This window comes from Pelobates fuscus, chromosome 10 (genome assembly GCF_036172605.1).
Source record: "Pelobates fuscus isolate aPelFus1 chromosome 10, aPelFus1.pri, whole genome shotgun sequence".
Lineage (NCBI taxonomy): Eukaryota > Metazoa > Chordata > Amphibia > Anura > Pelobatidae > Pelobates > Pelobates fuscus.
The window spans coordinates 122,712,821-122,732,809 of record NC_086326.1 but is presented as its reverse complement, the minus strand read 5'-3'; the positions used below and the strand labels follow the sequence as shown (position 1 = coordinate 122,732,809).

At 39.3% G+C, this 19,989-nt stretch overlaps 1 protein-coding gene across 1 annotated transcript in view; it reads right to left on the bottom strand.

Moving 5' to 3' along the window:
* SH2D4B (SH2 domain containing 4B) overlaps window positions 1–19,989 on the bottom strand; it is a 289,520-nt gene that overhangs the window by 226,032 nt on the left and 43,499 nt on the right. The window contains exon 2 of the mRNA XM_063435138.1: window positions 1,955–2,114. Coding sequence (XP_063291208.1) covers window positions 1,955–2,114 — 160 coding nt within the window. The remainder of the gene's footprint in view (window positions 1–1,954; window positions 2,115–19,989) is intronic.

Here is a 19,989-nt window from a genome sequence, read left to right as displayed (position 1 = left end):
CAGTTCAATCGCCATGGAGCCAAAGTCTTTCATACAGTCTTTCAGTATACGGCTGGGCTCCATGGCATAGCTATCTGGGGTAGCATGGCTTTAACAGTCCACAGAAAGGCACAAACCAGCCTTTCTGCAGGGAAAAAGAACAGGGGCCATAGTCTAAAGGCAAGAGGCAGGCAAGCAGCCCCCTCCAAGGACACGTGGCGTATGTGTGTGTCTGTGTTTGTCTGTGAGTGTATGTGTCTGAGTGTATGTGTGTGTCTGTCTGTAAGTGTATGTGTGTGTGTCTGTAAGTGTGCAAGTGTATGTGTGTGTCTGAATGTGTATGTGTGTATCTGAGTGTGTGTATGTGTTTGTCTGTGAGTGTGGGTGTGTCTGAGTGTATGTGTGTGTGTCTGTAAATGTATGTGTGTCTGTAAGCGTGTCTGTAAGTGTGTCTGAGTGTATGTGTCTGAGTGTATGTGTGTGTGTGTCTGTAAGTGTATGTGTGTGTCTGAGTGTGTGTGTATGTGTTTGTCTGTGAGTGTGTGTCTGAGTGTATGTGTGTGTCTGTCTGTAAGTGTGTGTTTGTGTAAGTGTGTGTCTAAATGTGTGTGTATGTAAGTGTATGTGTGTGTCTGAGTGTGTGTGTATCTGTTTGTCTGTGAGTGTGTGTGTCTGAGTGTATGTGTGTGTATGTGTGTGTCTAAATGTGTGTGTGTGACTGTAAGTGTATGTGTGCCTCAGTGTGTGTGTATGTGTGTGTCTGTGTGTCTGTAAGTGTATGTGTGTCTGAGTGTGTGCCTGTGAGTTTATGAGTGTGTGTGTGTGTGTGTGTGTGTGTGTGTGTGTCTCTACATGTGTCTGTATGCATGTCTGGATGTATGTGTCTGCATGTGTATCTGTTTGTCTACATGTGCGGGGGGGGGGTGTGTGGGGTAGGAGATAGATTTGTGGGGGGGCCCAGGGCAAAGTTATGCCCCTTGTCAGACTGCTGTAGAAGCAGTCCCTCAGGGATTGGGCATATGTGATATCATGGATCATATGGGTAGGACATTGTAATGTCACTACATGGGGGCGGCAAATCATTTTTTTGCCTAGGGTGGCTAAAATCCTTGCACCGGCCCTAATTCTGCCCTTGGGTTTTTACGCCCAAGATGCATTATCTTGCACTTATCCCCATTAAATGTCAGTTACCGCAGCTCTGACCATTTTTCTAGTTTACCTAAATAATTTGCCATTTGGCTTATTCCTCCTGGAACATCAACCCTGTTGCAAATCTGTATCATCAGCAAAAATACATACCTTACCGTCAATACCTTCTGCAAGCTCTCTTATAAAAAATATTGAAGAGAATGGGTCCAAATACAGTTCTCTGATGTACCATAATGGTAATTAGACCATGCTTCAAATATAGTCCATTGACTACAACCCTCTGTTGCCTGTCACTCAACTACTGCCCAAATACCTTAGATAACATCAGCCAAACATTTATTTAGAAATTGTATGCTTTGTGACATAAACAACCTTAAGTAGAATATACTCTACTAAATGTGCTGTACCAAAACAACACAATACTATTATTTTTATAACTTTACGATTGATAGACAATGTTATACAAAAGTGGGAAAATCAAGTAGGGTCCTGTAGTAAGCGTTGTAAAACAAGGGTTAAATATGCTCCCATGCAGGTTGCTTGTTACCTCACTTAGTGTAGTTTATAGAGAATGGAGAACTGCTTACTTGAGATATATTATATTTGGCATATTCTAAAAAAAATGCTACATGCATGGGTCCTATAAAAACACAATCAGCCATAGCTAAATTGTATGCAAATTATATAGTTACATAATTAATTACATATAATTGTCTAACAATCTTTTTATTTTATTAAAAGCGAGAGAGAAAGAGATTTGTTACTTATACAAGAAAAAATGCCAGGCTCATCTTACTAACATTTCAATTGTCAGAAGCACTCTCACCATTGTTCTTCAGCCTCTTTTTGAGCTTGTTGCCTTGCTCTTTCAGCCATGAGCTCTTCACATATTAGTTCATATGGCTTGTCCCCTTGGGCTTCTCCCATAATCCATACCCAGACGTCACCATCTGCTCCTTGTAACCACTGAATGTGCTTGGAATTATCTGAAAGAATACAACAGGGAAGTGTTTTCAATACTACACTTCTTGCATAAAAGCCTGATTTTTATTTTTACTAGCATGTACATAATAACACAGTTACATAGGCTGAAAAGAAACATGTGTCCATCAAGTTCAGCCTTCCTCACATCTGTGTTTTGCTGTTGATCCAAAAGAAGGTAAACTCCCAATTTTGCATCAAATGAGGAAAAAAATCCTTCTTGACCCAAGAATGGCAGTCAAATGTATCCTTGGATGCTATTACCCTACAACTGAAAAATTATATTCTTGAATATTTTGTTTTTGCAAGTATGCATCGAGTTGCCGTTGAAACATCTGTACAGACTCTGATAAAACCAGATCAAGCCCAATCTGTTTTACTATGGTCAAATGAAGAGGTAACCATGTGTTTAGGAAGCATTGGGAAACAAAGAATATTTTGAAATGTGTATGCAAAAGAAGCAGGAATTACAATAACCACTATAGCTTATTTCAGCTGTCATAGTGCAATAAGGTTATGTTTTTTAGTTATCTGTTTTTTTGTTTTTTTTCAGCAGGTTTACATTTGGTCTATTAAGCACCCAGTGTATCCCTTCCCCTTTGTCTATCCACATACTTGCATGATGTATTTCTAGATATAAAACAGAAGTTTAATGTATTTGTGAATATTTCTGGATTAAAAAAAGACCTCGACTACACTGCTAGATATGACATTAATATTCTTAGCCCAATCAGCTATAACATCATCTCTGGTCTTTTAGTGGAACATTAGTCCAGCATTGTACATTAGCTTTACATTGCAAGTCACCATTTTAATATAGGCATACAATTTAATGTGGAAATAGGAAACATTTAATACCTAAAAATGAAATTAAAACAAATACAGCCCCAAAGTATGAATTATTTATTTATTTAATTCTCTAGATTTCTGTAAGCATTGGACTGGAGATTTGTTCTACATACTTCTCTAACTTATAAGTTGTTTGGACAATGCCCAGTTTTAACAAGGAAGTAGGTTCTGAGCATTAAGGATATAGATCTGCATTAGCTGCAGAGATACATTCTACAGCAAATGAATGGCAAGTTCTCCAGGCTTGGGAAATATTTCTTTAAATTTTACTACATGTATTTTTGGACATAAACTTTCTTTTTAAAGGAACACTATAGGGTCAGGAACACAGACATGTATTCTTGACCATATAGAGTTAAAAACACTATTTAGCTGGCCCTGCCTCCAATCAGCCTCCTTGGCTGAGATCACCAGAATCCAATACTTTCTATAGGAAAGCATTAAGAGGCTCTTCCGTATGCGCTGCAAAATGCTGCACCAACCAGCAATCAGAATTTCCTCATAGAGATGCATTGAATCAGTGAGTGACTGCCACTGGAGGTGACCCTAGGGAGCAATGTAAACACTGCCTTTTCTCAGAAGGAACTGACTATACTCATCAGAACAATGAAATTAAGCTGTAGTTGTTCAGGTGACTATAGTGTTCCTTTAAGTTATAGCAAGTAGATCTTTGGAAGGTTTCAAGTGGATGCAGATTTGTTCAAAGTGGATAGAGGTAGTTTGTTGCCTATGATTTCAATTGTAAGTAAGAAAAAAGAACCCAAGAGGGTAGATCATATGTGGAAAGGCTGTAATAACTCCTAATGATACATCTGGTATAGCTGTTCAAGCCCATGTTGTACCCATGGTCTATAATTAAAGGTAGGTATAGAAAGTGGTATAGACACATTTGACATTGTCAAGGATATAAAGGAAGAGTTGGCTAGTCTGTCTTTTATGAGATCCCATATGTGAAGCAGTAAACGTCAAGGAGTGAGGAGAGAGTGAGATGAGATTCCTCGAGTACCCATAGCAAGGCATGGGGCTCACCCAGGGGAACCCTGAAGGACTCAACTGCAACCCAGTGAGGAGCTTCAGCTGAGAGATGGAGTTAAGTCACAAAGCTCATGTAGGCTGCCCTATAGAAGGCCACCAGATTTGGAAACCCCAATCCACCAGGGAAAGCATTCCTTAGCCTGCTCAGGGTTGCTTGTGGGATGTTAAGCCCAAGGCTTGGATTTTTCTAAAGTTGAGTTTGTAGTATGATTGGCCACTATACAATTTAATGAGTACCATAAGATTCAGACTTAGCAGCTGACCTCCAGAAATGTACTAAGACCAACAGACAACCCATATGTACCCACACTTGAACAGACAACTATCAATCCCTATACCTAACAATATGCTGCTGCCTATGACACCTTACAATATAAAATGTGCACTGTTAAGCATGCCTCACCATTGTTATATTATATTCTATGCTAAATGAAACACAAGCAATTGCTGCTGGGGCACTGCTGGCGAATATGTACAGTTAAACACATGCACCAAAATAAAGAATTATAAAAGAGATATTGCAAACTGACAAGGTGTTAGAAATGGAACATATTGTTTTTCATAACTGTTTCTTTAAGCAATAACCTCTTACCTACCTTCAGTGCATAATATGTTTACGCCATTTTGTCCCAGACGAATTACAATAACAATAATGCATAAACAAGCTTCAAGGCTACGCTACGACTCTTTCAGTACATAATATACTGTGGTAACCCTAAGTAGATAAAGATGTTCAGACTTTAAGATGCCATCTTGACCTAAGCCAGGAAAGTTTCCATTACGTGTACACCCTTTAGTTATGGCCTTGTATTTTTGCCAAGGGAGGTCCTAAAATGAATGAAGTAAAAGAAGTGTTACTTTTTCATATATGAACTACGGTTACCCTAAAATGAAGACAGCTAAGGTATAAATAGGTGTACTTTTACATGTTAAGGAACAGAGGAGAGACTTGGAGACAGACGCTGCTCCATCTTAAAATGACAGAGAGGCTTACATGATGACATGTTCAGGAGGGTATGTTAACCTATTAATTATATTTGCAAGCATTTAGTTTAATCTTATAAACTCTGCTATAAATTATTGCAATGGATTTTATGTCTATATTTATATTTTTATATAATAAATATCTAAAAGACAAAACTTTATTGTTTCCAAGACAATCCTTATTTTATATTGTATTCTCAATTATTTATATATGTTAAATAGAGGATATTTTACTAACTATATAAAATTATTGCTAAGATATCTGTATGGTTAGCCCTGCTAAGTTCTATGCATTATAGTGGTAAATATGGGAACCAGCCGCGGTTACAATTATGTATGAAGTAATCCTTTGTAATCCTTTGTAATTTGCAACAGTTCCATTCTTTAGCACTAAAGATAGGATTTCATCTGCCTATTTAGGTTATGGGGGTTTTACAGATGGCACGCTATGGTTCCCTTGTTACTTTATATGTCCTTTTTGTACATATAAGATTGCCAATTTCTCTTGAAATCCTATCTTTTGAAAAATAAGGCTGCAGAGACACACTTTTACCTGTTTTATAGAATCCCTTTAAATGTAAATTGTTATACATATACAAGCTATTACTGTATAAGTCACAAGTCATGTATTATATGATTGCACGGCCCATTTTGTCAGAGTAGATTTTAATGCATTTTTTGTTTGAAGTATTTGTAGGTAGCATTTTCCACAAAATCTTTTAAAATCGGCGTGGCCACGGCACCGACGAGACTGGCAGCTTGAAAGCCGAGCTCCGTCCGTGACAGAGGTTTCATAAGCAAAACCCGGCGATTAAATCAGCAATGGCAACAAAAAAACAGCGCAGCACTATGGGGAGCACCTCGACAGCCGAGAACCCCACTTCAAAGACCTCTCTGAGGAGGTTTTTCACAGAACAAACCGAGCCGCAACAGCGAGGCAAAATGGCGCCGGCCACTACCACGCGCGGCGGCCACTACCACTCGCGGCGGCCACTACCACGCACGGCAGCCAACCATCGAGCCCGTCTGCCTCTGAGGATTCAGCAGAAGAGGCTGATATCAGATCACTACTTACACAACTACCCTCGAAGAAAGACCTGGCTGACATGTTCCAGAGACTGGAGAATTCTTTCAGCGAAAAACTAACAGCAGTCAACGCGGACATCCAGCAACTGGGAACCAGGGTGCAGGCCCTGGAGGACGTGGAGGAGCTCTCTGAGAGACAGTGGTCGGAGTGCCACACTACACAGAAGCTTCATGCCGAAGCTTTATTACATCTACAATGCAAACTGGACGATGTGGACAATCGGGGAAGGCACAATAACCTGCGAGTAAGAGGAGTACCAGAAAGCCAGGAAGGCTCTACCGAAAACCCCATACAGGTACTAACTACCCTCTTTAACCGCATACTCGTTAGACCACCCGACACAGCGATCCAATTTGACAGGGCCCACAGAGCAGCACGGCCAAGAAATTTACCATCAGACAGGCCCCGAGACCTTATCTGCCGCCTCCACAACTTCCCCTTAAAAGAAGACATTTTTCACAAGGCCAGGCAGAACAAGGATCTAAATATTGACGGCCACCCGGTAGCAGTTTATCAAGATCTCTCACCCACTACACTGCAGGCCAGAAGGGTGTTAAAACCCGTCACCACAGCACTCATAGAGAAAGGAATTAAGTTCCGCTGGAACTACCCATTTGCTCTCTCAGTGACGACCCAGAACGGAACGCACACCATCACAACCCCAGCAGATGTCCCAGGGTTTCAACAGGCCCTGGATCTGCCCCTCGCCGAAGTGGAAGATTGGACAGGTCTATCAGCCGGAGAATACACTCAAACGCAAAAGAGACCCAAATGGCAGAGAACACCGAGGAACCGCAGACGGCAAAACCAAATGGCATCGGAAACACCTAGCACACCCAGAAACACACCAGCGTGAAGATGCCAAGAACGGCCACGTATATCCTTTGTTGTCTTTAATGTTAAAACTAAGAACTCTTGCAACACAAGTTTTCTAGAAAAAAAAATGCTATTTAGCTTAAATGTTTAAATTATGTTATTGCCACAAGACTTACTCTTGGATAGTATCCACTGGCTAATACAGCCCTCAATAGTATAAGTACAAATATTTGCTTAAGGTAAAAAGGGTAACCGGAAGTACTGTGCCACTCAGTTCCCGCCCGGGGAGCTATCAGGCACTCACCTCCCTGATCAGCAGCCTGTGCTGATCGCACCTTTCTCCACCGGAACTAGGGAACCTGTCCGTCTCGTTGCCGGGACAAGAAGAACTGGCGGGTGATTCGGTCTTGCAGGTTATGGAGGCAGCAGGCGGAGCACAGCTATAAAATTCAAAGAAGGGGGAGCTTCTTGTCCAACAACGTAAGGAACATCCCAATTGTGAGTACTGCCACTATACGAATGGAAAAATGTGAGATCCTAGCGATCTCTGTACCCCAACACACGCAAACCTGCATCCGACAGAACTATAAATACACATGGACGAAAACAGGACTTACATAAATAGGAATACGCCTTACATCAACACATATACACACTAAACTACCCTCCTCTAGTAGAAAACATTAAACAAGACCTCAAACAATGGGATATGCCCCATTTCTCCCTGATGGGCCGAGTCAATATAATAAAGATGATGATCCTATCAAAGGTTCTGTATGTCTTCCAGGCCCTCCCTATCCCTCACAGGTGAATTATTTAGGCACATGAGATCCGTATTCACAAAATTTATGTGGAGGAATAAACAAGCGAGACTGGCTTACACTACGCTGACATCTACTCCAGGTAGGGGGGGGTTGGGGATACCCCACCTCTACAGGTACTACGTAGCTGTCCTACTAACACATCTCAGGAAATGGACGGATACAAATAAGAAAAAGTCTTGGAATGGGATAGAACAAAGCTTCACGAAAGTCCCACTCCATACGCTACCTTGGCAGATATGCCAACTTCACAAACTGTCCCCCACAATACATCCACTAATACACAATATCCTCAGAGTTTGGAGAAAACATAAAGAGGAATGGAATCTTTCCCCAGGTATATCCCCATATTTCCCTCTTGCAGCTAATCCAGACTTTCAGAATGGCAAAGGTCACACCACATTATCCTGACTATTGGGAACCCCTAACCCCGATATTAGGACACTCATAGCGGGGGATACGAACCCTAAACTTAAAGCATTCCCCAAACCCAATAGACGAGAGACACTACTGGATATCATGGGAAGAGCCCAATTGTCCAACTACTTGACGCAGTCGATCATCCCCTTATGGCAAGAGAGAGACAGATCTCCATTTGAATGCATGTGCACCCAAGGAAATAAAATTAGACTCCCACTCTCAGCCATATACCGAATTCTCAGTGCAGATATAGGGAAGCAAGCCAGTTCTACATTCCAGAGTAGATGGATGAGAAACCTCCGCATACAAATGACGGAGGAGGAATGGGCCCAGATTATGATCTCCGGGATTAAAACCCCGATCAGCACAGCTTGGAAAGAAACCTTCTATAAGAGAGCCACTAGATGGTATTGAACACCGGTACACCTACACTCATGCTGGCCCGCAATCAGCGACAAATGCTGGAGGTGCAGAGAAGAACGGGGTGACATGGAGCATATCTGGTGGTACTGTAGGGCAATTACACCATTCTGGACACTAATAACAGATGAGATCACTAAAATCCTGACTCCACAGACACACTTGACACCATCCCAAATCCTCCTGGGCTGGCCTCAATCCTTTAAGGAGAAATGCAAACAGCAACTCCTGTCCTTACTTTTGGGAGAAGCAAATGCTCTAATACCTATATACTGGCGGAATACTGACATACCGACTAGAGAACAATGGGTCAACCAGGTAGAAAAAGTGAGAGAACTAGAGGAGATGCATTGGTCGGTACAAGGGAACAGACTCAGGTACCTTAAAATTTGGGAACCATGGCTCCTGTATTGGGGTAACACACTTAAGACCTAATGACACCTCACAACAAGGGAAATAGCAGAAAGGTAAATAATACCTCTTAAGCCAACCGAACACAACAGGAATCGGGTGGGTGGGGAAAGGGTCGTCCTGCTGCGTTAAGTCAGGTGACTTAACGCAGCAGGATGACCCTTTCCCCACCCACCCACCCAAATCTTCCCACCCCCCCTTTTGAACACTAACCAAGTGACACTCCCGATCCATCTCACCATCCACACAACGGCTGGACTCCAAGCACTGATTAAAGAGTAGTGTGGGTAGGCCATGAGATGTGTTAGTGTTCCCCTATATATTGTTACAATGCATCCCCCCTTCTTTTTTCTGTATCCCCCTATTTCTATGCTCAAAAATTAATAAAAAGATATTAAACAAAAACAAATCTTTTAAAATCCTGTTAGTAAAACCTTACATAAATAAAACAGAAAAAAAAAATAGTCAAAATAAAAATGACAGAGCTTCAAAACCCAATACAAAAAGCTTCTAAGTTCCAAATAAATATCTGCCTCTAATTAAAGCTCCTAAACAAAGCTTAGTTTTACATGTTATCTGTGTGCTCTTTTCCAGGTGTGCTGTCCCAGGACATTATAGCTGATGAGTATCTCTATGCTGGTATAGACATATAAGCAGATTTTTCAGGTGACTAAGTAACAAAGTTGCACATTATTTACATTATTATTTAGTGAAAGCAATGGTTAACCTAATGTTATTGTTAAGAATATTTGCTCAGTTAAATGTTTAATTTTATATTTTTCTTTGTTGTTTTTCTATTGGACTTTTTGTGCTAGGTTACTTTTTATTTTTTTGAATTGTCATTAGCAGGGTGTTTAAGGTTTTTTTGTTTATTTCTGATCTCATATAATTACATAGCTGAAAAAATACATGTATCCATCAAGATCAGCTTCTGCCGTTGGTCCAAATCTATGATTTATCCCTAATCTCTCTCTCTCTCTCTCTCTCTCTCTCTCTCTCTCTCTATTTATATATATATATATATATATATATATATATATATATATATATATATATATATATATATATATATATATATATACACACACACACACACACATATATATATATACACATATATATATTAGTCCAGTAGACAATATGCCAAAATACCAGAGTATGGCAGTATGCAATGAGACCTTTTTTATTGGACCAACATAATATTTTAAAGACAAGCTTTCAAGAGTTTCCCCTCTTCCTCAGGTATTGCAGTATTGCTTCAGACTTGAGGAATAGGGGAAACTCTCGAAAGCTTGTCTTTGAAATATTATGCTAGTCCAATAAAAAAGGTATCATTGCATACTGCAATACTCTGTTATTTTGTCATTAATATAAATATATATATATTAGTTAAGCACAACCTCAGATGAACAACAACATGTGACCTATTAATCCATGTAATTATTTATTATTTGACAAAAACAGGTCCTATGTGAACAGCTTATGATTCAATAGCTTGTAGAACCACCTTTAGCAGTAATAACTTGAAGTTATTGTTTTTTGTATGACTTTAGCAGTCTCTCACATTTTTGTGGAGGAATTTTGCTTCACTCTTCTTTACAATGTTGCTTCAGTTAATTAAGGTTTGTTGGCATTTGTTTATGCGCTTTTATTAAGGTTCCACCTGTGGAGATATTTATGGGATGATAATATTAAACAGTCGAGAATTGCCCACTATTTCAATTCTCTTAGATCTGAGAGATCGTTATCATGTAAGTGAAATGTATTCCATACAAATAAAATCACAATTTGTTATAAAAATAGATATAATTTATTGTGACAAATAATAATGATATATTAGGCAGCATGCATGATAATAATCAATGAATATTTAGTATAACATGAATATGCAATACAATGGCATGGCTATACACGTTCAATGGCTAACACAGTACAAAGCTACAACATCAGCTGTCAAAACTTTAGATTGATGAGGGTACTTCACACACAGAAAAAGCTTCACACAGTGCAGCGAAGAGTCATAAAACCTAGGCTAACAGTTCAACTGAGTAACCCTTTCAATGCTGGCTAGATCCTCCTAGGCATTTAATATCCTATTCTTATGTAATTTTCAAATAAAATAACATTTAAACCAGCTCATTAATCATTTCCTGGAACCATCCAATAAGAATAGTCTACCAGATTCTATAAGTCGAATTTTAATTTGCCTAAAAAGATATCTTATCTTATTTAAGAGCAAATCAATACATCTGGATAAAAACATCGGTATGCTAACACGTGATAACACATCAATATATAATTATTCTTAATTCCACCTGCAGAATGGAATATTTATAACTATATATTCTTTAGTTAACTAATATTTATAAATATTGAAATCTGACCGTGATTTATCCAGTCATATATCATGCTATTAGATTTTTAATTATTTAGATTAATTACATAAAACCAGCATAATTACCAGTTAAGTTGATGTTCTCATCAGATGAGTAGGAAGTCCCAGGATTGGTTGTATGCGTGTATGATTGATTGAATGGAGGTGTGTAAGTAATAGTGAAAAATAGTGTTGCTTAGAAAGTAAGAGTAAAATTCTAAGTGTTTCTTGAGTTGGGTCCAAGAGAGTTTGAATGTTAGTTAGTCCCAGAGTGAATATCTGTCATAGATCTCTCTGCATGTCCGAATCTGAAAGCCCAAACTCCAACTTCAACTACCTCTCCTCCCTTTTTCCTAACTTTTAAAGGGAAAGATTCTCTGTACGTCATCAGTTGATAAGGCCAATAGGAAACTGAAGGAGTGGTCAACCTGCAGATTGCAATTTAGGTATTTGGTCTATAGAGGGCAGTCTCGCCTCACTAAACTTTCCTATCCAGGAAACAGTTAACTTTTCCTGATGACGATTTTGACGTCATTTGGCTTATCTATATGACTACCTATAACTTAAAATTTCTGTCAGTTCAAAGCATTTGCCTCAGTCTTTGTGTCGGCAATGTCTGTCGTAATTTCTAAAACTGACAGTTTAAACTAAATTTAACCTTTACTTTACAATGGGACGTTGTAAAATTTAGAAAGTAAAATTAATTACTAATCTTCTCTGTCACTAATGTCTGCGTTTAGAATTATTTCTATTCCATTAACACTTAGACATAGCATTCCATCCCCCTGTCTCATTGTATCACTTGGTTTGTTTATATAATGCATTCCTTAGCGTAGGCTAGTGTTTAGTTACAAAAAGGCAATTATGTGTCTCTTTGTTAGCCTGAAATCCAAAATGGAGTCTGCTCTGTTCTGAGTGACTCTGACAATATACACTTTTAATTTCTATTTCAGCACAAAATGTCTGCCGATATAAATATCCTGACACACCTCAGTATTTCATTCAGGTATAGGTCTGGACTTTGACTGGGCTATTGCAACACCTTGATTCTTTTCTTTGTCAGCCATTTTGTTATAGCTATGTGGGTGTGCTTGTGATCATTGTCCTGTTGCATGACCCAATTTTAGCCAAGCTTTAGCTGTCGGAAGGATGGCCTCACATTTGACTCTAGAATACCTTGGTATACAGAGGAGTTCATGACTAATTGATACCCAAGTCCGGTTGCTGCAAAATAAACCCAAATCATCACCCCTCCACAACCATACTTGACAGTTGGTATTGGGTGTTTGTGCTGGTATGTTGTATTTGGTTTTTGCCAAACATCTCCACTTTGGTCATGTCTGTCCAAATCGCATTATTCCAGAGGTCTTGTGGTTTGATCAGATGCAACTTTGCAATCCTAAGCCATGCTGTAATGTTCATTTGAGAGTGAAGAGGCTTTCTTCTGGCAACTCTTTCAAACAAACCATACTTGATCAGTCTTTTTCTAATGCGCTGTCATGAACATTAACATATAACATGCTAACTGAAGCCTGTAGAGTCTGAGATGTAACTCTTGTGTTTTTGCAATTTCTCTGAGCATTGCATGGTCTGATCTTTGCTGGGAAATCAACTCCTGGTAATATTGGCAACTGTCTTAAACATTTTCCACTATTGAATAATCTTTCTCGCTGTAGGATGTTGGACTTTAAATTGTTTGGAAATGGTCTTGAAACCCATCCCAATTTGATGGGCAGCAACAATTTCTTCTCTAAGATCATTGCTGATGTCTTTCTTCATTGGCATTGTGTTAACACACACCTGAATGCGCCAGACCAGCAAACTTCTAAGAGGTGGTCGTACTTGCTGATGATCAATTATAATAGCAGCACCTGTCTGCTACTTAGCCTTTAAATTACTATGGAAGCAGTAAGGGTGTACATAGTTTTCCCCACATGGCTTCTCCATTTTGGCTTTATTTTTGTTAAACAAATCATGACATGGAGTCATATGCCACGGGATTGTTGTTCATCTGAGGTTGTTTTTACCTAATTTTAAAACCTGCTAAGGAACATATGATTATTATTAAGTTGTGATATTTAAAACCATAGATTTCAAAGAGGGTGTATCTTTTTCCCATTACTGTACATATATGTATTAACACCAAAGAGACAGGCATTCATAAACAGGGCACTGCAGGGCTTAGCTCATTGGCTGCGTACATAATAAAATGTGCCAAGCTGGAGAGAAAGTAAATAGGATGATGGGAGGTAGAATTTTCTTTCTTTCGTTTCCACTTAAGGGTGAGTGTGTGTTTTGATTGGGAAATGGTGCTCACATTGAGTAAATCCAGGCATAAAGACCTGCAATGTCAGTCAAAATACCAAATGTGACCTGATTGAGCATGAGTTCCAAAGTGACATTAACTCTTTCAGTGGCACAGAGTAGAGCAAACAGGTAATAAAACATGTTAAAAGATATGCTGACAATATTGTTTGAGTTTTTGAGAATCCCGCATATAACAAGAGAAAGCAAATTACTCCCAAGCAATCTATAAAACTTAAACAAAAAAAGTGTGAAGTCCCTTTTATTCCTCTATTAACCATAAAAGCCCAGTCAATGTACTCCCCTCGTCCATCATCCATGTGCCTGGCTGGCTAACTCATGACCTGGGGTGGACTGAATGATGGAGGATGAGGAAGGAGCCCACACATGGTTGGTTTGTAAATAGTTGATTAGGACTTTTTGGAGTTCAGTTGAATTATCCAAATAGCCCACTAACAATAAAGGACCTTTAGAGCCTGCAGGGTCCTTAGAAAGTTAATTTAATATATATACAGTAGATTAGGTAGGGATTCCCAGCATGAAATCACATATGTGCTTTTTTATTAACACTAAGTTCCTTGATATGTAATATGGGACAAGGATAGCTGTGAGGTGTAAATGGGGCAATGAATATTTGCCATTTAGGAGGGCTTGATGGGATATATGGCATTTGGAGAATGGGGACCATGGCGGATAAGTGGGGTATGGTGAATGAGGGGTTTTGTAAAATGATGGGATATGGTAAATGGTGTTGCATTGAAAAGAGGTGCCTGTCGGATGATGTTCACATCAAATTAATGGCATCCGCATTTAGATAAAATTGACTTTGCTGCAGTGGAAGTGTAACTTACTCAGTAGACTTATCTCAAGTATTGGCCCAGGCTTAGGCACACAGCTTATACCAAAACACTGAAAAACAGTTTGACCCATAATTTTATGGATTACAGATGAAACCCTGTCTACTAGCTTCATAGATACAACAATAAGCTGTGGCAGTTATAGTTATTAGAATGTACCTGGGGCAAAAACCAGCCTGGATTGCCCTTAACCCCTTAAGGACCAAACTTCTGGAATAAAAGGGAATCATGACATGTCACACATGTCATGTGCCCTTAAGGGGTTAAACCTATGTATATTAACCTTTAGGGTGATATCATAACTACTCATACCTTTTACTCCATCCTTTGGCTAATAATGGGATCTAAGAGACTCGAAATTACTTTGAATTATATTATTATATAAAATTAAAGAGCTTATATTTCAGGAAGCTGATTGTGTCTCATTGAATAATGATTTTACCCCAACTCATCACTTTTACAGAATAAGCTATTGTACTAAATGGAAATAAGTTATAACCATGAATTTCATAAGGTACCTTACACTGTTTCTGACTATATAATGATAATGCAGTAAACCAAAAAAGAAAGACATCTTATGATTTATCACTTGTGATAATTCTGTCACTCATAGTACTAACCGTTCGGGAATAAGGCCAGCACTGGATAAAACAATTTGATGAATATAAACATTTCTTAATGTTAAAGTAATCAATTGGGTATTTCAAAACTCAGGAACATTCCTGGTTACCACCTTAGCATCTGGTGCTATATAATTATTTATTGTACACCAACCTTTTTATTTTGCTGCTTACAAATGCTTAAGATGCATGTTCTTTATTTCTATATTTTGATCTATAATTATTTAAGTCTTGACTTTTTGTATTTTACCATCACACACTTCGATTTTATCTGTAATTATTACTTATAATGTATACAGTTATTTTCTCATTCCAAGAACCAGTAATAAGCCTTCTATTTACCGTATATACTCGAGTATAAGCCGACCCGAATATAAGCCGAGGCCCCTAATTTTACCCCCAAAAATTGGGAAAACGTATTGACTCGAGTATAATACTAGGGTGGGAAATGAAGCAGCTACTGGTAAATTTCTAAATAAAATTAGATCCTAAAAAAATTATATTAACTGAATATTTATTTACAGCGTGTGTATATAATGAATGCAGTGTGTATATGAATGCAGTGTGTGTGTATGCAGTGTGTATGAGTGCAGTGTGTATATAATGAATGGAGTGCAGTGTGTGTATATGAGTGCAGTGTGTGTATAATGAATGCAGTGCAGTGTGTGTATGAGTGCAGTGTGTGTATGAATGCAGTGTGTATGTATGAGTGCAGTGTGTATGTATGAGTGCAGTGTGTATGTATGAGTGCAGTGTGTGTATATGAGTGCAGTGTGTATGAATGCAGTGTGTGTATGAATGCAGTGTGTATATAATGAATGCAGTGCAGTGTGTGTATGAGTGCAGTGTGTATGCAGTGTGTGTATGAGTGTAGTGTGTGTATATGAGTGCAGTGTGTATATGAGTGTGTATAATGAATGCAGTGCAGTGTGTGTATATGAGTGCAGTGTGTGTATATGAGTGCAGTGTGTATATGAGTGCAGTGTGTATATAATGAATGATGAGTGCAGTGTGTGTGTATGAGTGCAGTGTGTGTGTAGTGTGTGTATAATGAATGCAGTGCAGTGTGTGTGTATGAGTGCAGTGTGTATGAATGCAGTGTGTATATAATGAATGCAGTGCAGTGTGTGTATGAATGCAGTGTGTGTGTGTGTGTGTGTGCAGAGCATTGGTGGGGGTTGGGCATTTTATTAATTATTATTTAATTATTATCTTAATATTTTTTTTTGTTATTTTTTTTAGGTAATTATTTTTTTATTTTATTATTAATTGTATTATTTTTTTTTGTTATTATTATTTTAATATTTTTTTTCTTATTATTTGTTTTATTAATATTTTTATTTTTTCGTCCCCCCTCCCTGCCTGTTAGCTGGCCAGGGAGGGGGGCTCTCACTCCCTGGTGGTCCAGTGGATGGGCTGTAGGAGGGGGGCTGGCAGGAAGCTGTAACTTACCTTCACCGCAGCTCCTGTCAGCTCCCTTCTCTCTCCTCCGTCCGTGCAGCTCCCAGGTCAGCTTCCTCTGCAACTCTCGCGGCCGCGCGGAGCGTTGCCACGGTAACCCGTGGCAACGCTCTGACCCCGCGGCTCTCGCGAGAGTTGCAGAGGAAGCCGACCTGGGAGCTGCACGGACGGAGGAGAGAGAAGGGAGCTGACAGGAGCTGCTGTGAAGGTAAGTTACAGCTCTGCCAGCCCCCCTCTCCCCCCAGTCTGTATTATGGCAATGAAAATTGCCATAATACAGACACTCACTCGAGTATAAGACGAGTGGGAGTTTTTCAGCACAAAAAATGTGCTGAAAAACTCGTCTTATACTCGAGTATATACGGTATCTATTGTTCATCTTCCTTGTTTGATGACACTTATACCTTGCTTGTTGGACAGTTTTCTGGAATTATGGAAATACATGTGTCCTGGGATTATGGGTTGAAATTGAGAAATTTGATCAGAAAGCATAAAAAGTATTACTCGATTCTAACTAATTTATTATTGTTTTGTACCATTATTTAAGTTTATATTTCATGACATAACTAACCCCTGAGTAAGTCACCTGAGTGCAATGAAACATGTAGGACAGAGGACACTGCAGCTGGAGGAGTACCTAATCATAGGCACCGTTTCATATATCTTTTATATCTTTTGTATTCATGTACAAATTGTATTAAGTCTCTGAGAAGATATGTCTATTTGTTGTCCCCTTCTGAAAAAAAGGTGTAAAAGCAACATTAAAGGGACACTATAGGCACCCAGGCCACTTTAGCCTATTGAAGTGGTCTGGGTGCAGTGTCCCAGGTTCCTTAACCCTGCAAAGGTAATTATTGCAGTTTTTAATAAACTGCAATAGTTACCTTTGTGGGTTAACTCTGGATGTCCTCACGCTATGCACGGGGATGTTCAGCATCACCTAAAACCCCATAGGAAAGCATTATACATACTTTCCTATGGGGAAAGTTGTAATGTGAGCTTGGCAATCGCGCCGCACACGAGCATTAGGACTCCCCGTTGCTGGCCGACATCGGCGGGGGAGGAACAGAGGTGGAGCCCAAGAGAGCACCGAGGCACATCGGCACTGGACTCAGGTGAGTGACAGAAGGCTTTTTAACCCCTTCTGCACCACAGGGAGCTATAGTGCTATAAAGTCAGCTTTACTAATATGTATCTGAGAGGTGCATATAACATAGATTGAATCAAGGAAGAGCCCGTGAGAAAGACCATCTTCAACAGTCAGTGTCGATTAGTACTAGGAGTATACTATGATGTCCTTTGGACTCAGTAAGTAATGCCTTGACTGTCTTTAGAAAACTACACTCTAAGGACAAGTAATAAACTATACTAGTTTTATCCAATTAACTTTCTTTGTTTAGGGACTGACTTCTACCATAGGTGTCGTGTCTCCTGTTCTGTACGGACATAAAGGAGTTATTGATCCAAGTAAAGAACATAATAATAATAGTTACATAGCTACATAGCTGAAAAGAGACTTGCGTCCATCAAGTTCAGCTTTCCTCACAGTTCTTGAATTTGTTTAACCCCTTAAGGACCAAACGTCTGGAATAAAAGGGAATCATGACATGTCAAACATGTCATGTGTCCTTAAGGGGTTAAACTAGGCAGAGTTATAAAACAGCATGCACAAGAATACAAAACTGGGTCTATGGAGGAACCTGTAAGGTGTGCATATAACTTTTTTGTCTAAGCTGAATAAGCTTTGTCTAGTTACTGTCTAAGAGTTGTGGAAGTTTAAGCACAGGACTTATTTAGGTGTGTTTTAAGCAGATGTGGAATAGATATTTTTTAAAGGCAATGCATTTGGTTAAATTACCTGTGTATTTGTAATATGTAGGCAGAAAAAACAGCAAATAACTATATTATCATACACAAAAACAAGTCCTGCGCTCAAACTCCCACTACTCTTGGGCAGCAGCAACGACCGTAGTGCACAACAGCCAAAATACAGTAAAAACCGAAAGAAAACAAAGTTACCTGCACTCTTCCCAAATCCCTATGCATATTTAAACAAATGGAGTTTATTTAGTTACTCCAATAGCCATGAGAGGGGATGGCATGCTTAAACCATGATTTCATAATTTATCTTGCAATGACTTGATTACATCACACGTTGAGTACACAAGTGTCTCATCATGCACCTCACATTTCCTGTGTGTTTCATTAAGGTACCTCTAAAAGAATATTTCAGGTATTATATACTTTTGTGTTTTGGTATAGTGTCAGTTTTGCTAGTAATATTTAGCTCTAATGCTTATGATCCTTTAATTGTAACTGATTAGCAAGAAACCATTAGTTAATATTGCTTTTGCACATCATCAAGTCACAGAGGCTAGTGTCGTCCACTCATGCCCAAATTAGGGAATATTTTCTAACAAATAATATTGGTTATTTGTTAGAAAACATGTTTTAAAGTTCCTTTCAAAAACTTGAGGTGCTAATTTAGGTTTTGAATGGTCCTCTGAAAATGGGGATAATTCCTCTTTGGCAGGAGTAATAACCAAAATGTTACTCCAGATTCGGTAAAAGTAACAGTAGTGTAGAAAAGTATCAGAATTGTGAAATTGTGATTGTGTTGTTATCATACTCATTGGAAGCATCGGATATGCACCATTGGGAGGGAAGCAAAGCTGGACAGGACAAGATCCTTGTGGGACAGTGAATAGTTATGTGCATACTAGTGCATGGCTGACAGCTAGGGGGAGCTAGGTTCAGGATAGATAAAGGCAGTGTTTTACAGTTCTTACTTCAGCCATTTTACTTAAATAATCTGCTCAGCAAAAGATCCCACCCACTCTCCCTTTGATTTGGAATTGTTTATCCATGATGTTATGTTGGTCTCTAACTGTTTATTCCTGTCACAGCAGGTGGGGTGTGCCAATTGGGGTGGATAGGAACTAAATGGGTATGATGGTGTGGTGGGGCTTGCTCTTCCTTGAATCTCAAAATGGTATAGATGTGCACACTGAGCTAAAGACTAGCTAGAGGTCAGCACTAAGGGGAGATAAGCGCAGAGGTGTGGTTAAGGTATAGACGGCACACAAAACTAAAGTGTGGCTAGTGGTCAGCACCAAGGGGGCAGAAAGCCTGAAGGTGTGTCTAAGGCAAGCATGTCAAACTCAAAGTGTGGCACGGGCCACATAAACAAGGTTTAAGTGTATGTGGGCCGCACACACACACTGACAGACAGACACACATGCATACTCACTGACAGACAGACACACACACACACACACACAAACACACTGACAGACACACACACATACAGACACACACACAAACACACACACATACTCACTGACAGACACACACATACTCACAGATAGACACACACACATACTCACAGACAGACACATACAGACACACTGACAGACACACA